At 44.9% G+C, this 16,684-nt stretch overlaps 1 protein-coding gene across 1 annotated transcript; it reads right to left on the bottom strand.

Annotated features, from left to right (window-relative positions):
* Positions 1 to 3,895: 3,895 nt before the first annotated feature.
* On the bottom strand, positions 3,896 to 4,834 carry LOC140897246 (olfactory receptor 10A7-like). Its single transcript, XM_073309631.1, has one exon. The coding sequence runs from the start codon at positions 4,832 to 4,834 to the stop codon at positions 3,896 to 3,898; it is 939 nt and encodes a 312-aa protein (XP_073165732.1).
* Positions 4,835 to 16,684: the final 11,850 nt, after the last annotated feature.

Below are 16,684 nucleotides of genomic sequence, written 5' to 3'. Positions count from 1 at the left end.
TTCACACCTTCCGGGGATCTGAACCATTGACTGCTATGGCTGATTTACCCCAGCTGGGGATCTGGCCCTTTATCCTTCCCTCGTGTGCAAATTTTCCTCCATATCGCTGGATGATCTGATTTGTGTTTCAAAGTTTCTTGGTTCCAAACACTGACATTATTCAATTAGGGCCAGATTTTTAAAAGGAATTAGGTGCCTAGTGGGATTTTCAAATGCATCCAGGTGTCTGATTCTCAATGGGTTTTAGGTACCTAGATGTTTTGAAAATTCTACTAGATGCCTAAATACCTTTAAAAATCTGACGCACGGCACATTTCTGGTCTGTTTTTCCCTTGCCGTGAACCTACTATCATCACTTACACTAGTGCAGAAGGAGTGGAAAATGCTGCTGGATCCCAATACATGCACTCTGAGGTGGGTTTAATATGCACATATGGCATCAAACCACACAAAATCAGGTACTACCTCTTCAAAAGGAAAACAACAGGTGTAAAACAGAATGAAACTCACCTGCAATCCATATGCCCTTTGCACATAAAGTGTAGCGTACCCCCCCCTCATGTCTGGGTCACAGATGCAAGAATAAATATATGAAATTTTCCATCTCCTAATTAATCGACAAAAACGGTAACTGAATAATCCAGACCTCAGACAGGCGCGCCCCCTGTAACTGGGAGGAGACAACCATGGTGAATGGAGCTTTAGTAGCACTCTGATCTGTCGCTAACCCCACTAAGGAACTGAAGCTATCTTCTCCATTGGATCTTGGATTTATGGCAGAAGACAGGATGAAGTGTGTCTCTGATTCCTTTGGGACCCAATCCCTGATGTTTCCCCAGCTTAACAACCCAATACTCATTATGGGTCAGAAATTCATTAACAGCTTTCAGAGTAGCAGCCGTGTTAGTCTGTATCCGCAAAAAGAAAAGGAGTACTTGTGGCACCTTAGAGACTAACAAATTTATTTGAGCATAAGCTTTAGTGAGCTACAGCTCACTTCATCGGATGCATGCAGTGGAAAATCATTCATTAACATTTTACTTCCCACACAGCTGACACCACTACATAAAGTTCAATGAGTCATCCGAGTTTACATTATTTTATTTATTGATGTATGTTTAAATGATGTGACTTTAGCTGCATTATAGGTCTGGCAATAGCAACACTGGTAGTAGGCTGTTTAACACTTTCCACTCCAACTCCTGTTTGCAATTGCTTAGTCATTTGCCAAAATTCTCCTACTTGGCCTCTGCCTTGGCTCCATTTTTCAGCTGTTTCCAAGAAGCAGGGTGGTGACACATGGGTGGAAGTTTGCTGTCTTTGACAATTACCCGGGACCGACATTTGAACAGCTCTAATACTTCAAAGGGTTCAAGTAGGAAATTGAAATTTGAGGTGGTCTAGAACTTAGAGGTGGCCATAAAAGTGTGTCTTGATTTGGCTGAGTTCTAAGCCATGGAAAATCACCATTTATACTAGCTCAACCAATTTCATTCAACATTTGTCACTTACTGTCCTTAACATTCCAGCTGGGGTTTGTCAGAGGAAGCTAGGAGAGTAAACTACACTCAACCCTTTGAAAATATCAACTCCCAACCATGCTCCTAGGCCAGTGGTACCCAAACTGTGGGGCATGTGTGGAGGAATGTTCGTGGGCCGTGGTGGGGCCCAGGCCAGCCCCCATAGGGGGCGGGGAGGGAGCAGCAGCCAGACCCATTCCACCCCCAACTCTGCTCCAGCCCTGCCCCCTGCCTTGGACCCCAACCACAGCCCCCCAGCCCACCCCCGCTGAGCCATGACCCCGGTTGCCAGCCCTCACCATGGCCCAAACACGGCTCCACTTCCAGCCCCAGCCTGGTCCCCATCCCCTTCCTCATCCCTGGCCCTGGCCCCAGACCTGCCCCCAACTGCAGCCCCAGCCTCAGCCCCATTACCCCTGTCCATGCTCCCCCCTGCCAGGAGCCATGGCCCTGGCTCCTGTGGGAGGGATGCAGACAGGGGTACGGGGAGGCATGACCCTGAAAAGTTTGGGGACCACTGTCGTAGGCCACACTGATCTTCATACATTGTTCTGAAGCAGACACATAGAACTGTACCTAGAAGATAAAACCAATGACCATCAGCATCCTTTCCTTCACCAGATTACTCTTTGGCCTAGGGGAAGGTGCACTGAATTGGGAGCCAGGAGCCTATTCTCTCTCCTCTGAATGATTGCTGTTAGGAAATCTGTGCACTCCACATGCCTTATTAGCGAGTAAGATCTCAGAACTCTGCCCCAGAAGAGCGACAAGTATCAGCCACTCCATTTCCCAGATGAATGGAACCGCACTGATTTACAGCATGTGGCGATCTGGTCCAGAGGACCCCAGAATGGACAGTGACTGGAATGGAGATCTGTAGTGGATAGGGATGAGGAGACCTTGCTAGAGCTGGCTGAAAATTTCCCAACAGACCCATGTTACTGATTCAACAGATCTGACGTGCTCCGTGGGAACAGGTGGATTCTGTCGCAGCTTTCGATGTAACCAGGCCAGGAAGCAGACCAGCTAACCTGCCCACCATTCAGCCAGCCTAGCAATTGGAAGGCCAGCTGACAGGCGACCAGGGCTGCACAGGTCCCAGGCAGCCTGCTCCGCTGTAGCCCACTTGCTGGGTAGACATTCCCCAATGCCCTGAGCAGCAGACTCCCTGGGCAGCCATCACCTCAACTCCTTGAGCAACCAACGCTCAGCAGCTAGCTCACTAGACAGGCAGCTTCCCATCTCCCTAAGCAGCCCAGAAAGTCAAGCGGCCCCATGAGCCTGTGAACAATTTTTAAGGTTTCACTTTTTGTCCCCGGGCTGTCAACTTGGGATGAAAATTTGTTCCAACACCCACAGGAAAGAAATTCTGTTTTCCAGGCAGCTCTACACTCCACCCTTGTACATTGCAGAAGCTGGAAAGTGTGTAGCCAACGGGGCTCTTCCTAAGGGAAGTGAAGGGATGGTCTAGTTGCCTCAGGCCAAGGAAAATTGTCTTCTAGTCCTGGTTCTGCTACAGATTTCTGAAGCAATGTTTGGAGAGTCACTTCCATCAGGACTTTTGTGGACGGCCACCAACTTGATAGGCCTGCAGTGTCATTTTCAGAAGCATTGAGTGCTCACAACAGCAGCAAACGTCACTGGGAGAGCCCAGCCCACCTCATAAATCATGTCCAAGGAGTCTCAATTCAGTCACTAAGGCGGCCAAAACCAATACGCACTTCTGCCAGTTGTGCCCCCAGCAGTGTGCTTATTAGACAAGTCACATTCTCTGAGGACTAGAGGTCACTGGGAATTTTTCATTGAAAATTTTTTTTTCCAGTGGAAAATTTCAATTTGTTGAAAAGGAAATTCTGGAGGAAAAGTTTTGGTTTTGATGAATGTTTCATTGGTCTAGAATGGGATCTGAACTAAAGAAAAGAGCCCACTCCAAGAGTCGACTGGGGTTAGGAGGCTTACCTCGGGTGTGTGGGGTCAGTCTACCAGTTGTGCTGGTGGGAGCTGTTCCACTTCGTATAAATAATTCCATATTTAAATCTCTACAGAGCTGGAGGCTATAGCTTGGTGCTTCAGGGGACATGGGTGAGCTGAGTTCGAAACCCTGCTCTCCCTGTTTTGAAGCAGGAAACCCAGACCTGAGCCCCCGCTGGCTTTAGGGGAGAGGGCAGGGACTTGGGGAAGAGCGTGGGTGGGGCCACAGACTGGGTTAGGGTAGGATTAGCCTCCCCGGCCTATTATACCCACTGCCCAGGGCTCTAATGATCAGGCTATTCTGGGGTGGGTGAGTCTTGCTCTTGTTCTTTGTGAAAATTTTTAGTAGGCCTTAGATTCATCCTGAGGAAGAACAGGCTGGGAAATCTGTTTCCCACTCAGTGCTAGCAAGGAACCATTTTATGCCACGTATTTCTCTTCAATGCTGTTTGGATATCCCTGTTCCTCAGGCTGTAGATAAAAGGGTTCAACATGGCAGGCAAAACAGTGTAAAACAGGGAGAGAAGTTTACCGCTGTCTGGAAATTCACTGGACCTGGGTTGTAAATAAAGGAGGATGCCAGAACCATAGAATAAAGCCACAACAATGAGGTGGGAGGAGCAGGTGGAGAAGGTTTTCCTCTTACCCTCAGCTGATGGCATCATGAGGATGGTGGCAATGATCCGGATGTAGGACAACAGGATCAGAGCAAAGGGCACCACTCCAAAGAAAATGACCATAATGTAAGTCAAGGATTCATTCATGGAGGTATCAACACAGGCCAGAAACAGCAGAGGGGCCGGGTCACAGAAGAAATGGTTGATCTCTTTGGAGCTACAGAAGGGTAAGGTGAACACCAAACCGGTCTGAACTATCTGGGCCGGGATGCCGATTGTCCAGGAAGTAGCTGCCAGCAGGACACACACCTTCTTGTTCATAATCATGGGATAACACAGGGGGTTGCATATTGCCACGTAGCGATCATATGCCATGATGGCCAGAAAGGAAGACTCTGTGCTCCCGAAGCAAAGGAAGAAGCACATTTGCATGGCACAGCCGGCAAAGGAGATGCGTTTGTCCCCTGAGATGAGGCTCACCAGCATTCTGGGGATAGTGACCGAGGTGTAACCGACCTCTAAGGCAGACAAATTAGAGAGGAAAAAGTACATGGAGGTGTGAAGGGTGGGATTCACCAAAGTTACAAGGATAATGAGGAGGTTTCCCACCACAGTGACCAGATAAATGGCTAACAGTGCCACAAAGAGTAAAACCTCCCTCTCTGGAGAGGTAGAAAATCCCAAGAGAAGAAACTCAGTTACCACCGTTCGATTCAAATTCATCATTGCTTCATAAGTGTTCAACTGGAAGACAAGCAGAGACAGGTATTACATAGTGTATCCACCATCTACAGGTCTTCTATCAACCAAGATTGGATGCCTTTCTTCAAAGGTCTGTGGCTCTAGCAGCCACACAACTATGAAAATGGGATTCCATTCCCTTCCACAGAAAATGTCAAAAGTGGTGGTTTTCATTTGGAATGAAACCCCATTTCAAAATATGGAAATCTTTCATGAAACATTTCAGAGTAGTAGCCATGTTAGTCTGTATTTGCAAAAAGAAAAGGAGGACTTGTGGCACCTTAGAGACTAACCAATTTATTTGAGCATAAGCTTTCGTGAGCTACAGCTCACTTCATTGGATGCATTCAGTGGAAAATACAGTGGGGAGATTTATATACGTAGAGAACATGAAACAATGGGTGTTACCATACACACTGTAACGAGAGTGATAACTTAAGGTGAGCTATTACCAGCAGGAGAGTGAGGGGGGGGAACCTTTTGTAGTGATAATCAAGGTGGGCCATTTCCAGCAGTTGACAAGAACATCTCAGGAACAGTGCGGGGTGGGAGGTGGGGAATAAACATGGGGAAATAGTTTTACTTTGTGTAATGACACATCCACTCCCAGTCTTTATTGAAGCCTAAGTTAATTGTATCCAGTTTGCAAATTAATTCCAATGCAGCAGTCTCTCCTTGGAGTCTGTTTCTGAAGTTTTTTTGTTGAAGTATTGCCACTTTTAGGTCTGTAATCGAGTGACCAGAGAGATTGAAGTGTTCTCCGACTGGTTTTTGAATGTTATAATTCTTGACGTCTGATTTGTGTCCATTTATTCTTTTACGTAGAGACTGTCCAGTTTGGCCAATGTACATGACAGAGGGGCATTGCTGGCACATGATGACATCTATCACGTTGGTAGATGTGCAGGTGAACGAGCCTCTGATAGTGTGGTTGATGTGATTAGGCCCTATGATGGTGTCCCCTGAATAGATATGTGGAGACAGTTGCAAGGATAGGTTCCTGGGTTAGTGGTTCTGTTGTGTGGTGTGCAGTTGCTGGTGAGTATTTGCTTCAGGATCGGGGGCTGTCTGTAAGCAAGGACTGGCCTGCCTCCCAAGAGCTGTGAGAGTGATGGGTTGTCCTTCAGGATAGGTTGTAGATCCTTGATGATGCGTTGGAGAGGTTTTAGTTGGGGGCTGAAGCTGATGGCTAGTGGCGTTCTGTTGTTTTCTTTGTTGGGCCTGTCCTGTAGTAGGTGACTTCTGGGTACTCTTCTGGCTCTGTCAATCTGTTTCTTCACTTCAGCAGGTGGGTATTGTAGTTGTAAGAATGCTTGATAGAGATCTTGTAGGTGTTTGTCTCTGTCTGAGGGGTTTGGAGCAAATGTGGTTGTATCGTAGAGCTCGGCTGTAGACAATGGATTGTGTGGTGTGATCTGGGTGAAAGCTGGAGGCATGTAGGTAGGAATAGTGGTCAGTAGGTTTTCAGTATAGGGTGGTGTTTATGTGACCATCGCATATTAGTACCATAGTGTCCAGGAAGTGGATCTCTTGTGTGGACTGCTTTCAACTACCGGAAAGGTGGTTCCAAAGAGGATGGAACTAGACTATTCTCAGTGGTAGTGGATGACAGGACAAGGAGTAATGGTCTCAAGTTGCAGTGGGGGAGATTTAGGTTGGATATTAGGAAAAACTTTTTCACTAGGAGGGTGGTGAAACACTGGAATGCTAGGGAGGTGGTGGAATCTCCTTCCTTAGAAGTTTTTAAGGTCAGGCTTGACAAAGCCCTGGCTGGGATGATTTAATTGGGGATCGGTCCTGCTTTGAGCAGGGGGTTGGACTAGATGACCTCCTGAGGTCCCTTCCAACCCTGATATTCTATAATTCTATGATTCTATGATTCTATGATTCTATGACTGGTCCAGGCTGAGGTTGACGGTGGGATGGAAATTGTTGAAATCATGGTGGAATTCCTCAAGAGCTTCTTTTCCATGGGTCCAGATGATGAAGATTTCATCAATATAGCACAAGTAGAGTAGGGGCATTAGGGGACAAGAGCTGAGGAAGCGTTGTTCTAAGTCAGCCATAAAAATGTTGGCATACTGTGGGGCCATGCGGGTACCCATAGCAGTGCCGCCGATTTGAAGGTATATGTTGTCCCCAAATATGAAATAGTTATGGGTGAGGACAAAGTCACAAAGTTCAGCCACCAGGTTTGCCGTGACATTATCGGGGATACTGTTCTTGACGGCTTGTAGTCCATCTTTGTGTGGAATGTTGGTGTAGAGGGCTTCTACATCCATAGTGGCCAGGATGGTGTTTTCAGGAAGATCACCGATGGATTGTAGTTTCCTCAGGAAGTCAGTGGTGTCTCGAAGATAGCTGGGAGTGCTGGTAGTGTAGGGCCTGAGGAGGGAGTCTACATAGCCAGACAATCCTGCTGTCAGGGTGCCAATGCCTGAGATGATGGGGCATCCAGGATTTCCAGGTTTATGGATCTTGGGTAGCAGATAGAATACCCCAGGTCAGGGTTCCAGGGGTGTGTCTGTGCAGATTTGTTCTTGTGCTTTTCCAGGGAGTTTCTTGAGCAATTGGTATAGTTTCTTTTGGTAACCCCCAGTGGGATCAGAGGGTATAAATGGACACAAATCAGATGTCAAGAATTATAACATTCATTAACCAGTTGGAGAACACTTCAATCTCTCTGGTCACTCGATTACAGACCTAAAAGTTGCAATATTACAACAAAAAGACTTCAAAAACAGACTCCAACGAGAGACTGCTGAATTAGAATTAATTTGCAAACTGGATACAATTAACTTAGGCTTGAATAGAGACTGGGAGTGGATGGGTCATTACACAAAGTAAAACTATTTCCCCATGTTTATTCCCCCCCCCACACACACTCTGTTCCTGAGACGTTCTTGTCAAGTGCTGGAAATGGCCCACCTTGATTATCACTACAAAAGGTTCCCCCACCCCCACCCCACTCTCCTGCTGGTAATAGCTTACCTTAAGTGATCACTCTGGTTACAGTGTGTATGATAACACCCATTGTTTCATGTTCTCTATGTATATAAATCTCCCCACTGTATTTTCCACTGAATGCATCCGATGAGGTGAGCTGTAGCTCATGAAAGGTTATGCTCAAATAAATTGGTTAGTCTCTAAGGTGCCACAAGTCCTCCTTTTCTTTTTGCGAATACAGACTAACACGGCTGCTACTCTGAAACCTACACAAAGTAAAACTATTTCCCCATGTTTATTCTCCACCCCCACCCCACACTGTTCCTCAGACGTTCTTGTCAACTGCTGGAAATGGCCCACCTCGATTATCACTGCAAAAGGTCCCCCCCCCCCCACTCTCCTGCTGGTAATAGCTCACCTTAAGTTATCACTCTGGTTACAGTGTGTATGGTAACACCCATTGTTTCATGTTCTCTGTGTATATAAATCTCCCCACTGTATTTTCCACTGAATGCATCCGATGAAGTGAGCTGTAGCTCACGAAAGCTCATGCTCAAATAAATTTGTTAGTCTCTAAGGTGCCACAAGTACTCCTTTTCTTTTCATGAAACAGAATCACTTTTCTCCCTCAACTCGACTCATAACTAGAGCTGGCCAAAGTATTTATTCTGAATCGCAAGTGGGCTTGAATGAAGAGGAAATAAAGGACTATGCATCAGATTCTACCCTTCTGGTCAATAATACCTCAGTCACCAATGAGTTCCACTGATTTCAAAAGAGAGGTTCTGTTACCCTCTCTCTCAGGCTGGGATCTCCAAAGGAACCTAAGAGATTTATGCTTCTTAATTTCAATGAGATTTGATCACCTTATTCCTTTATGCACTTGAAAATTCCAGTCTCACTGCTGATTTAAACATGACCATTCAAGCAGTGAGGTATTAACTCCACATGTGTAAGAATGTTGACCTTGTGTGATCAAGATTACTTGAGACAAAAATCCCATTCACTTGGATCATGATTTTCTTGAGTCTAATGCTGGAAAATCATAAATATTTCACATGGAATGTATTCACACTCCATTCCTCAGGCCCTGATTTTATAATCAGATTCATGTGGATTAACCTGTAGCCCATGTGTAGAGAACTGAAATCAATGTTTTGTCCCTTTCCCCTATGTTTTAGCTGACTTCTCTATTTAGATTAAAAGTTCTTTGGAACAGAGATTTTCTTTTATTTTATGTTTATCCAGTACCTAGCCCTATAGGGCCCTTTCTTGGTTGGCTCCTAGGGAGTAGCACAATAAACATGGTAACTACTACTAACAAGAATGTTACTCTGCATAGGCATAAGGGAACATCTGCATGAATCATTTCAGAAGCAGGGTTATAGCTTCAGTTAGATGCTTTGATTGATGGCAATCATCTTGAAACAAATGACCAGTTAATCATGATTATCACAGTTCAGGGCTAGCAGCACCTCTGACCTCTCTCATGTCTCCCTGAGTGCAATCTGTTCTGGTGACAGGCCTCTTGCCTTCACCTCTCTGGGGTGGAATCCTACAGTTCTCCCACTCTCAAACAAGGGTACAGCCCATTGGGTACCAACTGTGTTTGCTCCACAGGTCCAGCTGGATTTGGCTACCCTGCAAGGCTTCCCTTTGGGATCTGGGACTAGTGGTGAATCCAGTGACCACAAAACAGCCTTTTCAAAACAAAGTATTGTTTAATCTCAACAGCAGGAATCAAAGCATAACAGTTGAACAACAGAAGGCCTACACACAACGACACAACAGAAGGCCTGTCTTACTTAAAGTTTATCCAAACAAAGTCTGCAAAGTTGTTTGATTCAGTTTTCCCACTTGAATCTCTCCCCCCCACCCTGATATCAAGCTGGAGGTTTGGATTCAGTCACAGGTAAACATCAAAGGAATTGATACCTAAATTGTCCTGATAAGTATTGGTGAATGGTGCAATCTGAAAATTATACCTTTCTTCCTGCCTACCTGCTGTCCACTTGTGTGAGAGTTAACTTCTTTGTAACAATATAGTAACCAATACCAATACAAGCAAACAAATAAATGAATGAAGAATATTCATAAAATAATATAGACATTATCCATGTCCCTCACAATGATAATAACTTTCTTTACCGCTAAAAACTTTGCAAATATCAACAATGGAAAATATTACCTTTATATATAAAAGAAATGAAAAAAAACCCCAAGCTTTTATTGAATTGATAGCAACAGATTAACAATTACAGCAATCAAACCCATAGAGTTTTCCCATTTGTTTAATTTAATGATTAATGATTAACTAGACAACTAGATAGTCATTATGTCTTAGTGAATTTTCTTTTTCATGCTTTTTCTCCTAATTTTTTGCATTGAAAATAAAAACCAAACAAATATGATAATTTTCATCCTTTTAAATAGTTTTACAATAATTATCCAAAACACGGCAGCTAATAATAGGGATACTGCAATACTTTTGGCTACTGTTACTAACAATTTAACCCTCATTCCTGATACTGTATCTTTAGCTTTCCATGCCTCCTTTTCACCTTTCCCATGTTATTGATGTTTATATATATCATGACCACAGCAGTCTCTAGAATCTCTCTAGTCTGTTGACTAGAGCTGGATCAAAGTTTTCCAACATAACAGTTTTCCATCAGAAAAGGATGATTCAATTAAATAAAAAAAGAGAATGTACGAATGTTGTTGTATTTTGACTGAAAATTATCAAAATGTATAATATAATATAATATAATATAATATAATATAATATAATATAATATAATATAATAGTTGAAATGATAAAGTCAAAATAAAGGGCTTCAAACGTTAAAAAATGAAACATATCGACCTGATTGAAATACAATGTTTTGGTAAGGTTGTTGCAATATTTCCAGACTGAGGGGATTTTTGGCCTGTTAGTTTCATGGGAAATTTCAGAAATATGAGTTTTTCTTCCAGTTTTGGATGAATGAAAGTTTCAAAATGTAGAACTTCCTGTGGAATAGAAATTCCAAGATTTGACCTGCTCTGCTATCAACTTTATAACAGTCTGCACACAGAGCCATCCTCCATTTCAAATTAAACAAGCTGTGTCAGCAATAGGTAGCATTTTCTGTACGTTTATTTGGAGCTAGATCAAAAACATTCCCAAGGAAGAGTGGGTTACAATACACATGTTTACCCAAAGATCCTGGCCCCCTTCTTGGTTATTCACAGCACAAGAAGTGCTAGCACTGTAGCATATAGAGGCCTCAATCACCAACCAGTTCCCTATTGTGCTGGGTGTTTCACACACATGTAGTAAAGAGACAGCACCTGCCCCAGAGAACTTACAAGCAGGATGCAACAGGTGGACAAGAAAAGAAAAGTTCAGTATCAATGGGTAAAGATAGAAAGAGGTCTGCATCTCCCTCACCCTTTTCCTTTGCAACCCCTCCCAGATACACCAGGTCTTTTACCAGCTAACACACACTAACTTTATGGGAAAACATAAAATATTCCCAGCCCATCAATCTCTCCTATTCCTTTTTTACAACTCCTGGATAGACCTAGGTCTACACGGCCACACCACACACCCCTCATCAGATCCCTACCCCATTAATTCCACTTCTTTCCAGGCCCCCTTTATTCCCTTCTCTCACTAGTACCTTTGCACCTTCTCCCAGGCTGCCAGGCTGAGATTTTCAAAGCTGCCTGACAGTTTGGGCACCCCATTCCCATTACACTTCACTGGAAATGGTACCCAAATCCATGAGCTGCCTTCCCTGAACCACTTCTGCAAATTCATTTGCAAATTGGATACTATTAATTTAGGCTTAAATAGAGACTGGGAGTGGCTAAGTCATTATGCAAGGTAGCCTGTTTCCTCTTGTTTTTTCCTACCCCCCCCCCCAGATGTTCTGGTTTAACTTGGATTTAAACCTGGAGAATGGTCAGTTTAGATGAGCTATTACCAGCAGGAGAGTGAGTTTGTGTGTGTATGGGGGTGGGGGGGATGTGAGAAAACCTTGATCTATGCAGGAAATAGCCCGACTTGATTATGTAAAGAGTTGTCACTTTGGATGGGCTAGCACCAGCAGGAGAGTGAATTTGTGTGGGGGGGTGGAGGGTGAGAAAACCTGGATTTGTGCTGGAAATGGCCCACCTGTTGATCACTTTAGATAAGCTATTACCAGCAGGACAGTGGGGTGGGAGGAGGTATTGTTTCATGATTTCTGTGTGTATATAAAGTCTGCTGCAGTTTCCACGGTAAACATCTGATGAAGTGAGCTGTAGCTCACGAAAGCTCATGCTCAAATAAATTGGTTAGTCTCTAAGGTGCCACAAGTACTCCTTTTCTTTTTGCGAATACAGACTAACACGGCTGTTCCTCTGAAACAAACATCTCTGTCCTCCTTCATTTCAGTCTTTAGAACAATGCCTAGAATCCTTCCAATAATACTTCCAAGAAAGAAAGAAAGAAAGAAAGAAAGAAAGAAAGAAAGAAAGAAAGAAAGAAAGAAAGAAAGAAAGAAAGAAAGAAAGAAACTAGGATGCCTGTGCTACTAGCCAAGCAACACTCATTGTCCAGTTGTGTGTGTTCTGTCCCACTTCATCCATCCATTGCCTGTTATCTCCCCTAGCATGTTGACTTGCCATGATCAGCTGAGTCAATAAGCTCTTAGGAGAAAAGACCAAGTCGTTACTTCCATTGTAAAGCACCGTGCACTCCACCTAGCTCTCAATACATGGCTTAAAGAACAATGTGAGACAATATCATTATTAGTTCTCTAATAAAATCAAGAAAGTCTCTCACCTGCCTTGAGAACAAAGGGCCATTTCTTCAGTGGCTCATCAGGCAGCTATAAGTATGAGCAAAGAACATGTCTGGGGATACGAGGCCCTGTGGATGATCTCACTGATCTCCACAAACAACTGCAGCCTCCCCAGGGCATTGCTCGCCTTGAACACCAGTGTGAATAGTGAGGATTTGTGAAGCTTAACATAACCAGCTAATATTTCAGCACTCAAGTGAGTAACTCTTCCCCTAGCAGTTAGTCCCAGAATTCTCCTGCCCCCCTCAGCAAATATCATTGCTTGTCCAAAAGAAGAAGGGTTGCAGGATTGGGTCCTTAAGGGAATGTCTATATCGTAGATGGGAGCTAGCTTGGTTCCAGTTAGGGCACTAAATCTAGCAGTGTGGACATTGCAGAGATGCAGGGAGTCAGCTAAATAAAGCCTGCTGCAGTTTCCACGGTATGCATCCGATGAAGCGAGCTGTAGCTCACGAAAGCTCATGCTCAAATAAATTGGTTAGTCTCTAAGGTGCCACAAGTCCTCCTTTTCTTTTTGCGAATACAGACTAACACGGCTGCTACTCTGAAAAATGTCTACACTGCTAGTTTTAGCTCACCTGTGGCTAGTGCAAGTCTGTGTGCTCAGGCTGGGGGGCTCACGTCCACCTGCAGTGTTGATCTAGCCCTAAGGGTCTTCTTCAATCCACTGGGTTGTCCATTGAACTTTGCTTGCAAAAGTGGCATCCTCCTGAAGCCCTTACTCACACAGCTAGTAGTTACTCATGCAAGTGCTCATAGCAAAGCCAGCATGGTCACTAGAATGAGTCATGTTTACTCATGTAAGGGTGGCAGAATCAGGCCCACAGAGTGCAGAATTGGGCCCAGGACAGTTACACAGAATGAATTTGGAGATGAGCCCTGGTTGTGAAGCCAGCAGGAGCTATGTGTGCTCAGCACCTCTCAGGAATGGGCGAACAAAGCTTGTGTTGAGTCTATGCATAAACTACCCCCTGGATTAATGTAATCTGGAGCGCTGCACTGGGCCAACTTGTCACCCACAAAGGGCCACATTAAATAGTTTGAAAACAGTGTGATTCATGCAAGACTTTTGTATCCAAGTGGTCAAGTTCCCATGGGCTGTGAGTGCCAGCACTTGGGAAACAGTGCATTCTCAGGTTTCAGAGTAGCAGCCGTGTTAGTCTGTATTCGCAAAAAGAAAAGGAGGATTTGTGGCTCCTTAGAGACTAACCAATTTATTTGAGCATAAGCTTTTGTGAGCTACAGCTCACTTCATCGGATGCATGCTGTGGAAACTGCAGAAGTCTTTTAAAATCTTCCGATCCAGACTGGCTGCCTTTCTGGAAGATGCTTTAGTCATAGAATCATAGAATCATAGAATATCAGGGTTGGAAGGGACCTCAGGAGCTCATCTAGTCCAACCCCCTGCTCAAAGCAGGACCAATCCCCAGCTAAATCATCCCAGCCAGGGCTTTGTCAAGCCTGACCTTAAAAACTGCTAAGGAAGGAGATTCCACCACCTCCCTAGGTAACCCCTTCCAGTGCTTCACCACCCTCCTAGTGAAAAAGTTTTTCCTAATATCCAACCTAAACCTCCCCCACTGCAACTTGAGACCATTACTCCTCGTTCTGCCATCCGCTACGACTGAGAACAGTCTAGATCCATCCTCTTTGGAACCCCCTTTCAGGGAGTTGAAAGCAGCTATCAAATCCCCCCTCATTCTTCTCTTCTGCAGACTAAACAATCCCAGTTCCCTCAGCCTCTCCTCATAAGTCATGTGTTCCAGTTCCCTAATCATTTTTGTTGCCCTCCGCTGGACGTTTTCCAATTTTTTCACATCCTTCTTGTAGTATGGGGCCCAAAACTGGATACAGTACTCCAGATGAGGCCTCACCAATGTCGAATAGAGGGGAATGATCACGTCCCTCGATCTGCTGGCAATGCCCCTACTTATACATCCCAAAATGCCACTGGGATAACATAAGTTACTGGGATCAGTACAGGGGTAACCAGCTGAAATTATCTGTCCTTTGCTATTCAGGAGGTCAGGCTAGCTGATCTAATGGGTTTTTCTGGCCATCAGATCTATTAATCTATGAAAAAAGCAGGAACAACTAAAATCTTAGGCGATTATTTCCAAAAGTGGTTTCTGGTTTTGGGCCTAAATTCCAGTGTTGCTGACCACCCCCAGATCATACTAAAGCCAACGGGAGCTGAAGCTTCTCAGAAGTTCCAAAAATAATTCTAACCTGATGGCCAAACTTGTGCAGCCTGTCCACTAATTTGGGGTTCCTTCATTTTTGGGTGCCTGGTTTGTGAGAACGGAGGCCTGGGTTTTCCGATGTGCTGAGCACTCTGAGGTTGCATGGATTTCTGTTGGGGTTGTGGGTGCGCAGCAATTTTGGGGAGAAAGCCCAGATTGGTTGACGTTAAATTGAGACACCCAAAGTTAGTGGCTATTTTGCAAAATTTGGCTTGCAAAGACCCATCTCCTGCAGGGTCCAACTTTTGGTAGAATCAGACCTTTAGCACAATGTCCTTGTGTTGTTACTTAGGACCCTAGTACTTTCTTCATCCTTACCTTTATCTTGTGATTTGTACCATTGGAGCCAATCTTGGAACCATAGGGTTAGAAGGGACCACAACCCCCTTCCAAGATGCAGGATTTGTTGTGTCTAAACCATCCAAGACAGATGGCTATCCAGAGTCCTTTTGAAAACCTCCAGTGAAGAAGCTTCCACAACTTCCCGAGGGGATCTGTTTTATTGTCCTATGAACAGTGATCTGCAAAATCATAGATTAATAGATTTTAAAGGCAGGAGGGACCATTGTGATCATCTGGTCTGAACTCCCACATAACACACGGCAGCGAATCAACCCAGTGTATCCTGCATCTAGCCCAGCAAATTATGGTTGAATTTGAATGCGTCGTTTAGAAAGTCACCTGTTCTTTGGATAACCTGGGATTTTCAAAAGATCCTGAGGGATTGGGTTGTCTAACTAATTTAGATTCCAAGACTCCAAGATATGAAGAATGCAGCACTTGTCTTGTTGAGTTCTTGCTCAGGAAAAGGTACCACAATAGTTCTATCGTATATGGTTCTGCAACTAGGACTGAATTAAGGCAGGAGCCAGGGTGCAGCCCTTGGTCTGGAAGGTTGCTCCTGGGCCCACAGAGCTATGGAGGTTGCCTACTACCAGAGAGTATTGGAATCTGCTGTGAGGACAACGTTAGCAGACCATTGAGCTAGTGGTATCATAAGCATTTTGCTGAGTTAGTGGCCCTATGGCTGGATTTAATCCAGGCCTTACTCCACGTCACATCATCAGTGAATTTGCTTTCTGTGGCCTGTTCTTTACAGCCCCACTTCAGCAAGATATCCAAACACGTGCCTAGTTTTTAAGGATGTTTGTTGTCCCATGGAACTTTGGGAATTCTCTTGTGCTTAAAGTTAAGCATGTCCTCAAGTACTTTGTGGAATTGGGGTATAAACTGCTCAGACGCCGAGGGAACTTTTACCCTGAACACTTAGGTGCCTACAGGGTGAGGCTGCAGCCAAGCAGGGGTTTTGTGGATCACGGTGGAGCTTAAAACTGGGCCTTAAGTGCTGAAAGCTGGGGTTTAGGTGCCTAAATACCTTGTGGCTCTGTGCCTCAAGCCTCATTTACTACTGCGTCATCACTGAGTGAGCACCGTAGTGGGTTGCTTAGATTGTCAGCCATGGCCGGCGGGTATAATAGGCCAGGGAAGGCTCTGCCACCTCTGGCGCTGCTGCAGCCATGCCCACCGGACCCCAGTTCCTGGGTTTGGTGGCAAAGTTTTTGTTTTATTATGCCCCATGCAGGTTCCGGGGCGGCTGAGGAGGCACATACCACCTCTTCAGCCACACCGGAACCAGCATGGGGCATATCAAAAGCATCTTCTAACAGATGCTTTGGCTTTTCCCCTGGGAGGGTTGGGTCCCTGGAGAGGAGGCACTGCTTGGCTTCTGCCAGCCCAGGGCTCCTGGTGGGAGGGGGGTACTCAGAGCTTCGGCCAGCCTGGATAGGGGAGGGGAGGAGCTTCTGGCTCCGGCC

This window comes from Lepidochelys kempii, chromosome 13, assembly GCF_965140265.1.
Source record: "Lepidochelys kempii isolate rLepKem1 chromosome 13, rLepKem1.hap2, whole genome shotgun sequence".
Taxonomy (NCBI): Eukaryota; Metazoa; Chordata; order Testudines; family Cheloniidae; genus Lepidochelys; species Lepidochelys kempii.
The sequence above is the reverse complement of the archived record's forward strand: the minus strand, read 5'-3'. Positions and strand labels throughout refer to the sequence as shown.

What these genes read in the sequence shown, in the direction of transcription:
- LOC140897246 (XM_073309631.1), bottom strand. Translation starts at nt 4,834, where the DNA reads ATGATGAATTTGAATCGAACGGTGGTAACTGAGTTTCTTCTCTTGGGA.